Source organism: Macrotis lagotis, chromosome 7, assembly GCF_037893015.1.
Source record: "Macrotis lagotis isolate mMagLag1 chromosome 7, bilby.v1.9.chrom.fasta, whole genome shotgun sequence".
Taxonomy (NCBI): Eukaryota; Metazoa; Chordata; class Mammalia; order Peramelemorphia; family Peramelidae; genus Macrotis; species Macrotis lagotis.
The window spans coordinates 143,269,112-143,288,282 of NC_133664.1; the positions used below are offsets into that span (position 1 = coordinate 143,269,112).

At 37.9% G+C, this 19,171-nt stretch overlaps 1 protein-coding gene and 1 pseudogene across 1 annotated transcript; both read left to right on the forward strand.

Moving 5' to 3' along the window:
• Positions 1–1,689: 1,689 nt before the first annotated feature.
• Positions 1,690–15,180, forward strand: LOC141494165 (uncharacterized; annotated as a pseudogene).
• On the forward strand, positions 15,081–18,838 carry SMIM30 (small integral membrane protein 30). Its single transcript, XM_074195153.1, has 2 exons — positions 15,081–15,257; positions 17,891–18,838. Exon 2 carries the CDS (start codon positions 17,937–17,939, stop codon positions 18,120–18,122), a length of 186 nt encoding a protein of 61 aa, XP_074051254.1. The 5' UTR covers positions 15,081–15,257; positions 17,891–17,936; the 3' UTR covers positions 18,123–18,838.
• The last annotated feature ends 333 nt before the right edge of the window (positions 18,839–19,171 follow it).

The window sequence follows — 19,171 nt, forward strand, 5'->3', positions numbered from 1 at the left end:
TTTTGCTAAGGGGCAAAGTAAGGAGAAGCTAGGAAACATAGTCTCTCATAATAGGAAATCCAGGGATCTATGTAAATTCATAAGATAAATGACACTGGAATTGTCCTGCTTAAAGGCACTCTTTATTGCACTGTAATTGCTTAAGATCAAAATAATCCTGCTTTGAGGATAAGGACAAGATTCTAGAATTCTTTTTCAGATGTACACTATTATATTGGTTGATTTCTTAATTTAGTAGTTTTTAAAATACAACATTTATACCAATCAAAAAATCTTTTAACACATAACTAGCCCATCAAGTACAGTGTAAACACTCTTTCAAAGAGGTCTTATGGAATCACAGTTAAAGTCATCTTGGCTGATTTCCAATAGAATAAACCTACAGGGAAAATAAAATCTTTCTACAAATTTTCACTAAAGTAGAAAGCAGAAAGCCATAAAAAATGACAGGTATTTCAAAAATAGCAATTGATTTTTTAATAGTTCTAAAACATAATGGAAAAATTGGAAAGGACTTGCTAAAGAAATCAAATATAGAGATACTTGAGTATCTTGACTTGAGCCAAGTAGGCTGCTTAGTAAATATTTGTGGAATGAAGGAACAAAAATGTGAATATAGAGCTCACAGGTCATCCTGCTGTGGTGGGGGGGGAAATGTCCTAAACCTTCACCCCCAACTTAAGTTAGGCCAGTTTTGCCTTAGGCTGTTAACATCTCTTCCTGGTCCCTGACACTACCACTAGCACTCCACTAGCTGAGACTTAGCTGGCCTATCATTTTGAGTCACACAAGTAGAGGAACTCACTATAGTTATCCCTTCTACATTACTAGGATTAGGGTTGTGGCATCCTAGAAATCCAAGTTAAGTTTTTTTGCCCTCCCTTCATACTACAGAAACAGTATGAATTTTTTCTTTTTCTTTTTATGGGACATTTACAGTATGTTATTGTAAAATTTGGGTTAAATATTTGGCCATAGGTTTTGTGTCACCTCCTGGTCTTTGTGTATCATCTCTAGCTTCCATAAAACTCCCAACAAGTTCCCATTTAATTTCTTATGCCAATCAAAATTGTGATAAGGAAAGTAAAGTTATGGAAAGAATAACTGTATATCCTCTCTGCTTAACTTTGGTGAATATATTTCCTCTTCTAAGAGTCATGATATATTTAGCTTAATTTATTATACTATTTACATCTAGAGTATTATGCAATAAGAAATGACATTCAGAGTGATGATCCTGAGTGTGTGGCCTTGGGCAAGCCACTTAACCCCATTTGCCTTGCAAAAACCTAAAAAAAAAAGTGATGATGCCGAATCATAAGAGAAAGAATTATAAAATTTTATTGTTCCTTTTAGTTTTTTTTGGGCAAGCCACTTAACCCCATTTGCCTTGCAAAAACCTAAAAAAAAAGTGATGATCCTGAATCATAAGAGAAAGAATTATAAAATTTTATTGTTCCTTTTAGTTTTTTTTAATTTTTTCAAGGCAATGGGGTTAAGTAACTTGCCCAAGGTTAAACAGCTAAGTAATTATTAAATGTCTGAGGTCAAATTTGAATTCAGGTCCTCCTGACTCCAGGGCCAGTACTCTATTCACTGTGCCACCTAGCTTTATTTTTAAATTTTTTCTATCATCATGTAAATAATCTTAAAAAGTAACTGGAGTTTCCTGACCTGGTTCCTGGCAGGATGGCTCCTGCAAAGAAAGGCAAAGAGAAAAAGAAGGGACGTTCTGCCACCAATGAGGTGGTGACCAAAGAGTATACCATCACAGCATTCACAAGAGGATTCATGGAGTAGGCTTCAAAAAGCAAGCTCCCCAGGCTCTAAAGGAAATTCGCAAATTTGCCATGAAAGAAATGGGAACACCAGATGTACGCATCGACACCAGACCCAACAAAGCTGTTTGGGCCAAAGGAATAAGGAACTTTCCGTACCGTATTCGAGTGCATTTATCCAGGAAATGAAATGAGGATGAAGATTCACCAAACAAGCTGTATACGTTGGTTATTTATGTGCCTGCTACCACTTTTAAAAGCTCACAGACAGTCAATATGGATGAAAACCAAATTGAATTTCATTTAAATAAAGTTATAAAATGTCAAAAAAAAAAAAAGGTAACTGGAAATGTTACTTCCTGTGCCTTCTTAAAATTTATCGAGAAAGAAAGGTAGAGTGTAAGTATAAAATACAGTGTTTTCCTCAAAACAGTTAATTTTTTAAAAATGTTTATAGTTAGATCCTAGGAAGAGAATATGGAATAGGACCCAATTCGAGGTCAAAATTCTTATAATGACTATTTCAATAAACTAAGTTCACTTGCTGCTATTAATATAAACTAGTTATAATGCCAACCTCATTGAAAATTTACACTGTTCATGACTAGTTATTTTCTTAGTATTTTGTGTAGTCATTTCTTCAGTATATAATTTTCTTTATACATTCATTTCTACTCTATCTGCCAGTCTTTCAGAGATCTTTCTGGTAATCTTTTCTCCTTTTATAGAAATTATGTTTTTATTTTCTTATTTTAAACAAAATTCATGAATATATAAGTATATATATACATATGTATGCGAATATTAAAAGCCTTGTAAAAGCTACATGCATGATTACATACATGGTTATGAAGCATTCACAGGAGTAGGTGATGAATCTTAAGTTTTTTACTGTGCCAGTTGTCAGGATAGAAGATTCCCTATTACATTGAACCTATTTTCTATTGTAAAATAAAAATGAAAACAAAAAATAATTCATTAAGAATGTATTGGGGGGGTGGCTAGGTGGCGTAGTGGATAAAGCACAGGCCCTGGAGTCAGGAGTACCTGGGTTCAAATCCAGTCTCAGACATTTAATAATTACCTAGCTGTGTGGCCTTGGGCAAGCCACTTAACCCCATTTGCCTTGCAAGAAAAAAAAGAATGTATGGGGCGGGGTGGGGGGGGTGGCTAGGTGGAACACTGGATAAAGGACCAGCCCTTCAGTCAGGAGGACCTGAGTTCAAATGTAGCCTCAGACACTTAATTATTACCTAGTTGTATGACCTTGGGCAAATCACTTAACTCCATTGCCTAGCAAAAACCAAAGAATTTATTAAGGGGCAGCTAAGTGGTACAGTGGATAGAGCACTAGCCCTGTATCAGGAGGACCTAAGTTCAAATCCAGATTCAGACACTTAATACTTACTTAGCTGTGTGATTTGGGGCAATACACTTAATCCCACTGCCTTAGGGAAAAAAGTGTATTAGATTGGTTAATATGACAGAATAGGGAAATCATCAATGTTGGAGGGGATGTGGGAAAACTGGGACACAAATGCACTGTTGGTGGAGTCGCAAACTGATCCAACCTTTCTGGAGAGCAATTTGAAATTATGCCCAAAGGGCTATAAAACTGCGTACTCTTTGATTCAGCAAAACCACTACTAGGTCTGTATCCTGAAGAGATCATTAAAAAAAAAAAAAAGGAAAAGACCCATCTACAAAAATATTCACAGCAACTCTTTTTGTGGTGGTAAAAAATTGGAAATTGAGGGGATGTCCATCATTTAGGAAATGGCTGAATAAGCTGTGGTATATAAATGTATGAATGTAATGGAATATTATTATTCTATAACAAATGATGAGCAGAGAAATTTCAGAAAAACCTGAAAAGATTTTACATGAACTGATGCTGAGTGAAGTGAGCAGAACCAGGGCAACATTGTTCACATTAGCAGCAACACTGGATGATGATAAATTATGATAGACGTAGCTCTTCTCAGCATACAGTGATCAAAGTCAATTCTGAAAGACTTATGATAGAAAATACCATGCACATCTAGAAAAAGAATTATGGAGTCTTGAATGCAGATCAAAACACACTATTCACTTTTTAAATTTTTTTTCTTGTAGTTTTTTTCCATTTTGTTCAAATTCTTCTATCATAGCATGACTAATATGGAAGTATGTGTAACATGATTGTATATATATAATAGATTACTTGCTATAGAGAAAATTTTACAAAAAAATGAATGTTGAAAACTATCTTTACATATAATTGAAAAAATAATAAATTTTAAAAAGAATGTGTTAGAAGTACTGCTGGTGATGATACTAATAAGGGGCATGTTTTAAATTTATTATATCTATTTTGCATGTACTTATATATGAACTTGTCTTCCCTAATATACTATAATTTTCTTGAAGGCAGAGAGTTTTCTTTTTGCCTTTGAATAACTAATACAGTATCAGTTCTAATAAATGTTTATCCTTGTTGATATATTAATTGAAATATAATAATGAATTGGTTGATCTGTGCAATACTGAACTTATCAAACATATTTATATATGGATATGTATATATGTATTATATCTTCCTAATTAATATTTTTTCTTCCACTTTCTATCGATGAAAAAGAGAAAGAAATTATACAAATATGCATTACATATGCCCAAAAATATAGGTCCCATTATGACTTTGAGTTCATCCTCTCTGTCAAGAGGTAGGGCATTATTAATGGTCTTTTGAAATGATTAGTCATTGCATTGATCTGGGTTCTTAAGTCTTTCAAAATTATTATTCTAGCATGACTATTGCTACCCCCAACCCCACTCTCACCTCCCTTTCTCCCTCCCATCTAAAATCCAAGGGAAAGGAAGAAAATTAAAAACTCTTGCAATAAATAAGCATGACTAAGAAAAAACAAATCATACAGTGGTCCTGTTCAAAGTGTCTGACATTGACCTTTGTATCTCACCTGTTTTGACTAAGATCCCTGAATGTTTTCCCTTCCCAGATCAATTGTTTTGACTAGATAACAGAAGCCATTCCTTATTTCATTTATTACCTAGTCTTAATCATTGAAAGGGCCTTGCCTCATCAAACTGAAAGCTGTTGAAGGCCTTACTTTAAAAAGGCCAAGGTCTCCCACTGCATCCAAGATAATCTTCAGTTGTCCTGATTGGTATCTTGCCACTGGATCCAGATGACTCCAGAGGAGAACATGAGGCTGGTAATTTTATACAACCCTCCCTTACTTAATCCAATTCACTTGCATGTCACGGCATTTCCTCCCTGATGTCATGGTCCTCTTCTAGAATTAAGGACAAATAACAAGCTATCAAAAGGGCCACAAGTGTTTATTTTTCCTTCCCATACAGAACCTAAACAATCAGAGAGTTGGCCTGAACTAGCTCTTGCCTAGAATACATGTGATGATACTAAGGCATTTGGGCAATGATTTCAGAGCTTTATAGTTAACACTATTGTTTGATTTCATGACACCCTTCTTTCCCTCAATAAAGACTACCTAGTATTTATTTGTTCATGGAATCTTTCAATTCCCTTACACTACCTGGTGAGGGTTGCCATAGAGATATCAGACTCCAGAAATGACTGAACAGAAAGATCTACAATTTTTCAATTTAGAAAATTTGGGGGGGGTGAGAACTGAGATTTGTGGGGGAAAGAATTCCATCTCATTTATTACTCTGTGGAAGGGTGATAGAGAGGGTTAAGCATATGCATCTAATCTGTGGTATGCATTCTTCCTAACCCTGCTTCTTCCTGCTGTCATTGCTGGATAGGACAGAGACTAATAAGAGTCGACCAGCATGTTGTCAAGGTTTGAACTGCTAGGGCAGCCTAAGAACTAGTTCTTCTGGACCCAGTAAGGGTATTAGATCAAAGCCTCCTAATTCTCAGCTGAGCTGGGGAATACACTTATCATCTCATCATTATGATATATCTCTCTTGCTTATGGGAAATCCAAATGAAATCTATGCCTACCCTACCTTTCTTCCTGCTCAATTAGAGAAGGGGTGGGCATGGATTTCTCATAAGCAAGAGAGAGATGTATCATTTATATCCCTTAGATTAAAGACATAAATAAGAGAACCTATAAACATAACCCACAATTTATGTATGCCCTTAGACTGAGCATATGTGATAGATAATTAAGCTTTGTAGGTAATCACTGGAATCAAGTATACAGATTAGATTTATATTTTTATTGTATGAAGCAATAGTGTTTAATATTAAGAGTTTATAAGAGTTTAAATTCTCTATTTCTTTGGCAGCTTGGATTCAAATCTGCCCTACCCAGAAAGGGGAAGATGGTCAAGGAGTATGAATTAACCCTTTCATGAGATGTTCTGCCCAGTTATAAGAACCTTGGTATAGTGGGTTACTGACATGGAGCTTTTCAGATATGGAACTTTCCAGAAACCCAGAGGATGTCACTAACTCTATATTTTCCCCTTCCCATGAACTTGTGTTTTCCTCACATCATGGATGTGGGCAACCCCCTTTTGCAAGCAAGTCATTATAATTATGCCAAAACGTAAGCCCACCTTATATCTTTCCCAACTGTATAAAAAAACTCTTCTGTCTACTCTAATGCATTCTAGACTGCTAAAGAGGCTTGGCTCTTTTTACTGAAAACTGCTAGTCTTACTAATAAATTAATCATGCTCAGAACTATGGGCCTCATATTTATTTGTTACACATATTTAATTAAGCCCTTAAGGCACAATAGAAACCAGAAAGGATATGCCTTAGATGGGGTGATATTGAGGAATCTTGGGTCTACTTATTTACATTGAAGCTCGCATTAATATGACCACCTCCCAAGTATCTCAATGAAATAATCCTACTTACATGTAGGGGTTCCCTACCTGAATACATTATTTACATGTGGACTTTTATTTACATTCAAGTCATGATCACAAACATATTTGCTTGTGTTATCTGTTCAAGCAGTGGATAATACAAAGAAAATTTATGGCACATCCTTGTTCCTCAATCTTAGTACTCAGGCTTAATGTGATGCACAAGTATACAAGGCAGAAAAGAAAATAGCACATTTGGAGAGTAAAAATCTTTTGAAGTTGTCTAGTTGGGGGTGGTAATGACCCTGAGAACACAGAACTGAAGACAAGCTTAAAGATCAAAGGACCAGGATAGTTAGGTGGTGTGGTGATAGAGCATGAGCCCTAACAACATGAGTTCAAAGCTGGCCTCAGACACTTATTAGATGTGTGACCCTACACAAATCATTTAACCCTATTTCCCTCAGTTTCCCCATCTGTAAAATGAACTGGAGAAGGAAATGACAAGTTACTCCAGTATTTTTGTCAAAAAAAAACAAAATGAGGTCACAGAGACAAGACTGAAAAACTCAATAACAGTAGTGGAGTGGAGCTAAAGAGGATTAAATGACAGCTAATAAGGTGTCTAGGGCTACTAAACAACCATTTTTATGTAGATTATAACTATATCTGTATCTCCACTAGAATATAATTCCTAAATAGATCTGTTCTAGTCTCACCTCTCTCCTTAGGCAGAAGCCCTCTTTGCAACATTCATAAGCATCCAATCTTTGTTTGGACACTCCAGTAACTCAGGACTAAATATTTTACAAGGCAGTTTACTCTTATCTATTGGACCAGTCAAAAAGGTGTCCTTATATTGAACCAAAATATATCACCTTGTAAACTTCCACCTTTTATCCCTAGCTCTTTCCTTTTCCTTATTCCACACAGAATAAGACTAATAGACCTTCCCTATGACAGCCCTTCAAATATTTTAAGGACGTTATTATATCCCTCTACTCCAAGTCTATTTTCCAGTTTAAACATCCCCCATTTACTTCCAACAGATTTTCATGAGATGACTTCTAATTCCTTCATCTCAATGTACTCCAGTTAAGTTGATGTGTACATTCTTCAATGTAGACTCAGAAATGAGCACAATATTCCAGATGTGTTCTGTCTGGCTCAGTGTATACTGGGACTATTACATCCCTTGTTCTGAACAATATATTTCTATTACTGCAGTCTGTGATTGCATTATCTTTTTTATTGGAGCCACATCATCCTGTTGACTCATATTAGTCTTGAAAATAAAGCAAAATCTTCCCCATCCTGAATATGTGTAACTGATTTTTGAATTTATATGAATTATTTTTAAAATAAATTATATTTATGCTTTTTTATTTTCTTTAGGCATCCTATTTCAAACCCCCAGCATCAAATCCTCCCTCAAAACAAAGAAAAATAGCAAAAGTCAATCAATGACAGTGTTCAATATTTTGCCCCCAAAGTCTTCCACCCCTCTTCCAAATGGAGGGGGCATGTTACTTTCTCTCTATCCTGAACCATTATTAGTCTTGAGAGAGGATGAAGAGCCATAGCTGAAAAAAAGCTGAAGAAGACAGAAAGAGATGAAGAGAATTTCATTTCTGAGAAAGCTGTTTTCAACCTTATCTTATGAAAAGGATTCCAGAAAAGTTACTTCTGGCCTGAGAAATATTGAATGGAGTAATACTAAATCTCCAGAGTAATGTAGTCATTTTACTAATATTTTCAGGATTTGGGATGATTTTGCTAGTGACATTCATCATAGCCAAAATATTGAAGTTTAAGAATAAACGTATGAACAAGTGAATAGCATATACATATATGTATATATATATATACATATATATATAATATATGAATGTGTTCATTATATTTTCACATGTTGATATATTTAGCTATTATAATATTTATTTTAAAATACATAATGGTTACAGGATTTAGATCATAAAAAACAATACTATAAGCAAATTGGAAGATCAAGGACTAGTTTACCTGTCAGATCTACGGAAAGGGAAGCAGTTTATGACTAAGGAAGAGTTGGAGAACATCACCAAAAACCAACTAGATGATTTCCATTACATTAAATTAAAAAGCTTTTGCACAAACCACTGTAACCAAGATTAAAATACATAATGGTAGTAGGAATGTAGAAATTCACAGTCTAGAGTCCAAAGATAGTTCTAGCAGCTGCCTCTCTGGGTACAAATTTGAGAAGTGAGCCCAGAGAAAAAATACCTGGGAGGGAAGGGGGAGACAGGAGTCATACTTGCCAGCATATTCAAAACAGCAACAACAAACCAAAATTCAATAGCAATAATTAGTGGTAAAACAGGTAACAAAATATATTTCAAGAACATACAAGCACACATAGATAACTATATTAAAGCAATGTATCTGGCTATATATATGTAACCATCTCTTCTTATTTTACTGGTGCTTTATTAATCTTCCTGGTCACTTCCTAAAAGACAAGAGTCAATAAACATTTATTACATCTGCACTCAGCTAGGTATCCTGATAAGCAATTGTGGATACAAATACAAAGGAAGATATTCTCTGACCTTCAAGTCACTTACAGTCTAATGAGGGAAAATCATAGGAAGAAGCTGTAAGGTAGAGTACATAATGAAATTCTAAAGCAATGTAGTTGTTGGGTAATATATTCAATACTTCTACTACCAAGATCTTCTGGTTTCTATAACTATCTATAGTTATATCTGTTGGACCATTTCTGTGTTTGTGGATAGCTCAGAATGGCTATCATAGTCTCTCACAGGTTCATTCTGTTCCTTAGGACTATTTACAACTGAATTATTAAGGGTAAACAAAGTTGTAGTAATTGTTCAATTATGTCTGACTCTTTGTAACTCCATTTGGGTTTTTCTTGTAAAAGATAATAAAGTAATTTTCCATTTCCTTCTCCAGCTCATTTTAAAGATGAGGAACTAAGGGAAAAAGAGCTAAGTGACTAGCCCAGGAGACCAGAGTTAAGCTCAGATCCTCCTGACTCTGGGCCAGTGCTCTATCCACTGCACCACCTAGTTAACCAAAACCAGGTTGCCTTCAGGTATATTCCTTCATCATCTAAACTAGGGATACACTTGATTGAGTTTCCTGGTAGAAGGGGTATTAATAACATATAATTCCATGCTCGGAATCTCATATTGTTCATAAGGAACTGATCACTTCCTCCTACATAATATCATATACTAGTTTGTTCAGCCATTCTTCAAGTGTTGTACCAATTAAATTTAATACAGATCAATTCTCTGCTGCTTGTGTTAATTTTGGTCTAACAATTAACACCAAGAAAACATAGGTGCACCTCTATCAGCCAGTACCACATCATCTATATGTGGAACCATCAACTACAGCAAATGGAGTTTTGAATACTGTAGCTAAGTTCACTTACCTTGGCAATGTACTTTTCAGGGATGCACACATTGATAATGAGATTGATAATCACATTGCTGGAGCTAGCTCAGTGTTTGGGAGACTCCAAAAGGAAACATGTTATGCTAAACTCGTTATTGTATGCCTGTGAAACTTGGACAGTCTACCAGTGCCATGCCATGAAACTGAATCACTTTCATTTAAATTACCAAAAAAGACTATTTTATGGAGAACTTACACAAGACAAAGACTCACATGGTGGTCTGAAAAAGCAACATTATCAATGCCTCTCTAAAGAACTTTAGAATTGACCACACAATATGGGAGACACTAACAGAGGACTGCCTAGCAAAGGGCCCTCATCAGAGAAGGTGCTCTATGTACTCTGTGCTCTATGAGCAAAGCCAAATTGAAATAGCTCAAAAGAAAAAAAGAGATGCAAATTCAGAGAATCCACCCCAAATGATCACATGGACTACTTGTATCCAACTGTAGTAAAGTATTCCAAGCTCACATTGATCTGATCAGCTCCAGTTAGACATACTATAACTTGACTCTAACATAGTGATGTTAGTTTGGTCCTCCTCAAGAACTAAGGACAACAGCCATATCAATCTTGTTAGTCAGTTCAATCTGTCAAGTCTTTATGAAGTCTTTTTGTTTATCTAGCACACTGACTGTCCTTCATAGTTTTGTGTCATCTGAAATTTTGATATGCAAGCCCTGTCTTTATTTATATTTTAATTAGAAAACTAAACATATTAAGACCTAGGGACTGATTGATCAATTGCAGCATGCCACTGAGAAACCATCTTTCAGGTTGACAATGATCCATTAATTAATACTCTTTGTGTATGGTTTTTCAACCCAGTTATAATACCTGCCTAGCTATATTATTGCCAAGTCTACATTTCTCTATATTCTTCACAAGTCTTCAAGCGAGATTCTGTCAAATGCCTATGTCTAAAGAATTTCCTTAATCTAATTAGTAACCTTGTCCAAATATGGTCTATTAAGAAAACTTCAAAAATTCCCATCAGCCTTGATCCTCCCCCTCACCACCACCCAAGGGTACAGCCATGAACTCCAAAACCTCAATTTAAGAAGAGTTTATATACCCAAAGGGCAACAAAAAGGTGCATACCCTTTGACCCAGCAATACCACTACTGGGTCTATATCCTGAAGAGATGAAGAAAAAGGGTAAAAACATTACTTGTGCAAAAATATTTATAGCAGCCCTGTTTGTGATGGCAAAGAATTGGAAATCAAGTAAATGTCCTTCAATTGGGGAATGGCTTAGCAAACTGTGGTATATGTATATCATGGAATACTATGGTTCTATTAGAAACCAGGAGGGACAGGATTTCAGAGAAGACTGGAGGGATTTGCATGAACTGATGCTGAGTGAGATGAGCAGAACCAGAAAAACACTGTACATACAGCAACATGGGGGTGATGTTCAACCTTGAAGGACTCGCTCATCCCATCAGTGCAACAATCGGGAGCAATTTTGGGCTGTCTGCAAAGGAGAGTGCCATCTATATCCAGTTAAGGAGCTGTGGAGTTTGAACAAAATTCAAGGACTATTCCCTTTAATTTAGAAAAAAACACATATCTTATTGTCTGATCTTGTTACCTCTTAGAATTCTTGTCTCTTCTCTAAGGATATGATTTTTCTCTCTCATCACACCCAATTTGGATCAAGGTACAACATGGAAACAAAGTAAAGACTGACAGATTGCTTTCCGTTGGGGGGGGGGGTAGGGGGAGGGAAGTAAGATTAGGGGGGCAATTGTAAAACTCAAATATCTTTAATAAAAATTAATAAAAAAAAAAAAAACTTAAGGAGAGTTTAGTTCAGAACATCTCATTCCTCATTATATTACTTGGGGACTTCAATTTGGACTTTTCAGCCAAGCATTTCTCTTACCTTCTTTTCCGCACCCTGAAGGTCTCGCTTAAGAATTTTGAAACTGGGGCAGCTAGGTGGCACAGTGGATAGAGCACCAGCCCCGAGTTCAAATCCAACCTCAGACAATAATTACCTAGCTGTGTGGCCTTGGGCAAGCCACTTAATCCCACTGCCTTGCAAAAAAAAATAATAATAATAATAAAAACTTTGAAATTGATTTGCAGCATGGGAGACACTGGCACAGAACAGCACAGCATGGTGTCTCCTCATCAGAGAGGGTGCTGTGCTCTATGAACAAGGCAAAATAAAAGTAACTCAAAAGAAACTGATACATTAAGTTTAGTGTCACCACCTCAGGTGTTCATATGGACTGTTTGTGCCTGACCTGTGGTAGAGCATTCCAAGTTCATATTGGTCTGATCAAAGTCAGATGCACTGTACCTTCTCTTCTCTCTAACATAGTTATGTCATTTTGCTATGATAAGGACAAGCCAGCCAATCAAACCTTTGGTGAACTGTCTACCCCTATTTGTAAACTCCTTGAGGGCAGGGACTATCTTTTTTGTATTTGTATTCTCTTTCCCCTCTCCCCCTTTAGAGTTTCTAGAACAAAGAAGATCCTATCTCATCAGTTTGAATATTCTCTCCAGTGATGCTGATCAAAATTATCCATGCCTGTCCATCCTGTGTGATTTCACCCAAGACCTCCCATAAATTTCCCAAAGGGGTTGCATACTCAACAAGGGCACAGAGGAGCTGTCATCCAGTTCTCCTGACATCACAATGATGAGAATATGTGGCCGTCAAGAAGTTAATCCACACTCTCCCTTTCCTGAATAAACCTTCTTGGTTTTTTTTTAATTCACATACTTCTTTGATAACACTCTTTTCACTGTCATTCCTATGTGTTTATTTGTAGAATTGTGGAATGTGAGAGATTTCAGAGGATATGCAATACAACTTCTCACTAAATATAGTTGAACTCCCTGCCCCCCCCATTTAAAAAAACAAGTAAAAGGAATCCTGTATTAAATGGGAAGATGGTTTGAACCAGCTGCAAGACCTCTCAATTCCAGAATCTTATAATTCTAAGTGTCCAATGTGTGAAATAGTCAAAAATGTTTATAGGAGTTCAAAGGAGAGAACTGAAGTAGGACAAGGGCTCCAAGGAGGAAGTGAAATTTGATCTGAACCTAATAAAAAAAAAAGTAGGGCTTTTGAGAACTGAATGAAATAAAATTAATTTTTGAGAGATGTGTTTTAGTACATAAGAGTGCCAAGCTTTAGGTCAGGAAGAACAGGTTCAAAATTTACTCCTGACACTTTGTTTATGATCCTGAAGAAGTCATTCAACCTCTATGTAATTCAATAAAACTCCTTAGAGAACATATATAGACAAGACACAGGAGGGAACTAAATATGAAGATTATATTATAAAAATGGAGTCAATGGAGAAAAAGGAATGTTCTAGGAGAAAGGGAAAGGAATAATAGGCTAAGATATTTTATGTATAAAAGGCAAGAAAAAGCTTTTACAATGGAGTAGAAGGGGAGGAAGGGGAGGAGGAATGAATTAGAAGTGATTGGAAGTGATTCAGAGAGGAAATAACATACATACTCAATAGGGTATAGAAATCTATTTTACCCTAGAGAGAAAAAAAAGAGATTAAAGGGATGGGAGGAGGGGAAGAGAGGGTAGAGGTGATAGAAAAGAGGGACAAGATTATGGGAGAGTAATCGGATACAATCCACTTTTGGGAGGGACAGGGTGAGAGGAGAGAGAGAGAGAATAGAATAAGTGGGAGTGAGGAAGAATAGTATGGAGGAAAATAGCAATAGCAACTGTAGGTAAAAAAATATTGAAGCAACTTCTTTGATGGATTTATGATAAAGAATGCCTTCTATCCCAGAGACAGATGATGGTATCTGAACACCAATTGAAGTTCATTTTTCCCCCCCTCTCACTTTATTTTTCCTAAGGTTTCTCTCTCTTTATGGGGGGGGGGGGAATTATGTTTACTTTTACAACCATTGTAGTAATGTGAAAATAGTAAGTTTTAAAAGTTAAAAAAAAAATAAAATTCCCTAGAAATTTTATCTATTAATAGGTGTAACCTTACAGGAAAATCCTAGATCTTTCCTATAAAATTAATTAAAATATAAAATTAATTTTATCTTGATGGTTTTAAAAAAAATTACATACATAACATTCTCAATAATTAGGAACAGATTGAAGTTTTCCAAAACCAAATTGGTAACCCCTGTTGTAATCTATCAATCACTGATTCAGGATGTTTAAGAAAAAGAAATATTAATACAATGTTCTGCTATTTAAACTCAAGCTTTTGAGAAAGTTTTATCTCATTTAACATTAATTACATCGAGATGTACAAACTGACATAGTTCCCCATGAACAAACTAGAACTCTGTACCAGGAAGATTTCAGATAACATTTCTAAGAATATTATACAACCATCCGATGTACAGTTGTCCAATGCCTAAAACAAATGATGTAGCTCTGAAATCCTTTTTTTTAACAGCTCAAGGGTGACAAGTGGGTCTATAAAAATCTTAGGAATAGACATTGAATTCTCTAACAAAATAATAATAATAATGATAATAACAATAATAATAATCCCCAAGTGCCAGATATAAAAGAAAAGATCATAGAGATTTAAAATTCAATTTACCCTCATTTTACAGATGAGGTAACCGAAACTTGCCAAAATTTTTTGATGATCTAATCAGATCTCAGGGATTCCGTTATTATCTCTATGCAGATGATTTTCAAATCCACCTCCAATCTCCAAGCTCTTGAAATGGATGTTCTGTGGACAAATTACACTCAACATATCCAAAACTGAACTCATTCTCTTACGCACCCTACAAACCCTTCTTCTTCTTTCTTGTGATTACCCTGTATACAGTAAGCACTTAATAAATGCTGCATGTACCCCCTCCCCCATTAGACTGGGAGCTCTTCCGGGGCTCTCAAGTTTAGCAGAGGGACTGGCACACAGTAGGCGTTTAATAAAAGCCCTCGGATCAAATCAAATGATTCTCCGCCTCAAAGGACCCCGCCCCCCTCCGCGAGCCCCCAAAATGGCCGCCCCCATCCCCGACCCTGAATGGTCGGGCAGCCCCGAGCTCCGAGAGGGGGCGGGGAGGCCCGGGGCATCACGGGAGCGGCAGGCCGCCTGCATTGTGGGAAATGTAGTCCCCGAGGTGGCCGGCCCCGCTTCCTTGTTCCTGTAATGGCTTCCCCCCGCCCGGCCACGCTGGACTCCTGACCCCAGGGATCCCTAGCCGCTGCCGCCGTTGCCCAGAGGAAGGTAGCCCCGCGCCCCTCCCCCCGGCGCCCCCAACGGAGCCTCGAACGCGTTCGGGGGGCTCCGCCGCCCCGCTCCCTCCCCTGGGCCAGGTGGGGGCGAGGGAGGAGGAAGGGGGGAGGCGGCACGGAGAAACCGCTCTGGGGGGGGGGGGGGGTCCGGGGGAGCGCCCTCGGACGGTCTCCCCCCGCCCGACTCTGGGGCCCGGGGCCCGGGGCCCGGGGCCCGGGTCACAGGTCCGGCCCGGCCCGCGAAGCGCCGGGGCCCTGCGGCTCCTGAGGGGCGCCCCCTCGCGGCCGGCCCGGAGCAGCGCCCCTCCCCCCCCCCCGGCCCGGAGCAGCGCCCCCCTCCCCCCCCCGGCCCGGAGCAGCGCCGCCTCCCCCCCCGGCCCGGAGCAGCGCCCCCCCCCCCCCGGCCCGGAGCAGCGCCCGCTCCCCCCCCCCGGCCCGGAGCAGCGCCCCTCCCCCCCCCCGGCCCGGAGCAGCGCCCGCCCCCCCCCCCCCCGGCCCGGAGCAGCGCCCGCCCCCCCCCCCCCGGCCCGAGCAGCGCCCCTCCCCCCCCCGGCCCGGAGCAGCGCCCCCCCCCCCCCCCCCCCCCCCCCCCCCCCCCCCCCCCCCCCCCCCCCCCCCGCCCCGGGCCCCGCGTTTGTCTCTCTTTGTTCTGCCCTGGCCCGGTCAGGAGTTCTGAGGAAGCGGGACTTGTGTGCCCGTGGACATTTTATATATGTATGTGCCTAGCGACGGCTTTGTGGATGTCTATAGACATTTTTTATACGTTCCTATAGACATTTTATATGCCTATAGTCATTTTACTTAATATGCCTATAGACATTTTTATATATGCCTATAGACATTTTATATGCCTATAGACATTTTACTTAATATGCCTATAGACATTTTATTTATACACATATAGACATTTTTTATATATTCCTATAGACATTTTATTTAATATGTCTGTAGACATTTTATATATATACATATACCTATAGACATTTTATTTATATGCCTATAGACATTTTTATATATGCCTATAGACATTTTATATGCCTATAGTCATTTTACTTAATATGCCTATAGACATTTTTATATATGCCTATAGACATTTTATTTATATTCCTATAGACATTTTATTTATATACCTATAGACATTTTTATATGCCTATAGACATTTTTATATATGCCTACAGACATTTTATATGCCTATAGTCATTTTACTTAATATGCCTATAGACATTTTTATATATGCCTATAGACATTTTATTTATATTCCTATAGACATTTTATTTATATACCTATAGACATTTTTATATGCCTATAGACATTTTTATATATGCCTACAGACATTTTTTTATATGCCTATAGACATTTTTATATATGCTATAGACATTTTTATATATGCCTATAGACATTTATTTAATATGCCTATAGACATTTTATATATATAATGCCTATAGACATTTTATTTATATGCCTATAGACATTTTTATATGCCTATAGACATTTTATTTAATATGCCTGTAGACATTTTATATATATAATGCCTATAGACATTTTTATATATGATGCCTATAGACATTGTATATATGCCTATAGACATTTTATTTATATGCAATATAGACATTTTTTATGTATTCCTACAGACATTTTATTTAATATACCTGTAGACATTTTATATATATATGCCTATAGACATTTTAATATGCCTATAGACATTTTTTACATGCCTATAGACATTTTATTTTTCTCATAAGCTGTTTTAGATCAAAGAAACATCTACATGGATGATCCAGACCAACCTTCTCATTTTACAGTTGGGTAAACTGAGGCCCCCTGAAGGTTAAGGAGCTTGTCTCAGGAGTCACTAAATGGGGATGAAGTGCTATGAGAGCTCTGATGAGTCACTTAATCTCTGCTTGTTGTTTCCTCCTCTTTCCAAAGGTCTAATCATATCACACCCCTCCCCCTCCCAGGATTGTTATGAGGATCAATAAATAATCCCTGTTGGCTGCCCCCTGCCATCCTGGCACTAGTTGTGGCTGCAAGCAGTTCTCCAGATCATTTTACAGATGGGGAAACTGAGACAAGCAGGGTTAAGTGACTGGCCCAGTAAGTGTCTGGATTTGAATCAGGTCCTCCAGAGACAACAATCAAGCACAGATCTTTGGACACAAAATTTTGACTTTGAAAAATAATGAAATATGGCTACTCAGTTCCCTTCCCTTCCTGCTCTAGAACTTTCACTGCTCCAGGCTGCCTTTTGTGTCACCCTAGGCAACTGTGTGTTACAATGGAGAGAGCGATGAGCCTGGAATCAGACCAGATTTCAGATCCAGCCTTGGACAATTACTAGTTGTATGACCTTGGGCAAGTTACTTAACTTCTCTTGGCCTCAGTTTCCTCAACTGTAAAATGAGGAAGGGTGGTTATAAGGAGGAATAAGTTAATTAAAGGGTTTAGGACTGGCAAAAAAATTATCGTTCCCTTCTTGACCCCCTTAATTTCTTTTGGGTTGTTCCCTCAGACTCTTTCAATCGCCTCTTTCTTTAGCATCCCCAGTTGCCTTATCATCTTTAGGAAAATGCCTATGTATCTTTGTCTTAAGGGTCCCTTTTCCTCCCCATGTTTGTTCTGTAGATCCCAGCCTTGATTATTGTACTTCAACACTCAAGGTCCAGTGAGCATGGCCTCAACTGGTGATATCTCCAAGATGTTCCTGGCTCTCCTTTCCCTGCTCTGCCTCCTGCCTGTGGTGGAAGCAGTCGAAGCTGGCGATGGAATAGCGCTTCTCTTGGGCATGTTCCTCAGCCTTACGGGCATTTGCGCCTGCTTGGGGATATATGCCAGGAAGAGAAACGGACAGATGTGATTTGGGCAGGGACGGGAGGGACAGGGTCTCCCAAGTCAAGCGTAGACCTGAAAACCTCTCTGCGGTGGAGATTTCAAACTGAGAAATCAGTTTCCGAAATATCAAAGTGTCCAGATAGTAAGAAAACGGTTATTTTTTATTCCTTGGGAAAATGTTGCCTTAAAATGTTAAAGCTGCTTTATGTAAAACTGGAAGGAGGGGTCATTTTATTCACATTCAATATAAACTTGATGGTTCACCAATGTGAAAATTGGCCAATAACTTGTAAGAACTGATAGGAAGGGGTGGAGGGTGCTGTCAAAGAAATAGAACAACTATTATTTAACCTAAAGGATGTTCCATGGCTTCTGAAGTAATGAAGATATAGGAAAAAGGGACTGCCTGTTTAGAATTGTTGGATGTCATATTTTCTGTACTCTAATATTAAGAAAAATGCCACTCAAAGAAGGAATACTTGTTTCTGTATTTATTTCAAAGAATTTGTCTTGTTTGTAGTCCCAGATAAATACTACCAGTTTAATATAAAGGTCACCTAGTAGGCATTCAGAAGTATAAAAACTTCTTTCTTCATAAGGAATTTAGAAACATGTATGTTACCTAATATTTGCTGTTTAAATAAAGGAAAAATTTAATGTTTTAAAAAAAGTTTTATATTGATTACTAAACACCTCTGTGAAACTCATTGAAATAAATACTCAACTGCTGTGCTAACGAAATGAATGCTTTTGTTTCATTTCATTTATTTGGGGATGTTGTTATTTTTAAAGAATATAGAGCATGAGTTAAATTTTTGTTCCTTTTTAGCCAGGAGAAAAGAATCCTCCTCTTGATTGATCTAATCAAGACAGTTTTCCTAAGAGACAGAATCAAAAAGAAAGTTAAACCAAGAAGTGCTGAATGTATAGCAAAAACTGACTAGAGATGTCTTGAGGAAAACTCCACAGGAATTATGAAAAGAAGATGCAGCCTAGAAAAAGTGATCCACTAGCTCTGGGGAGTATAAAACTGATTGAGCAAACTGAGTCTACACTATGAGTGACCAATGAGTA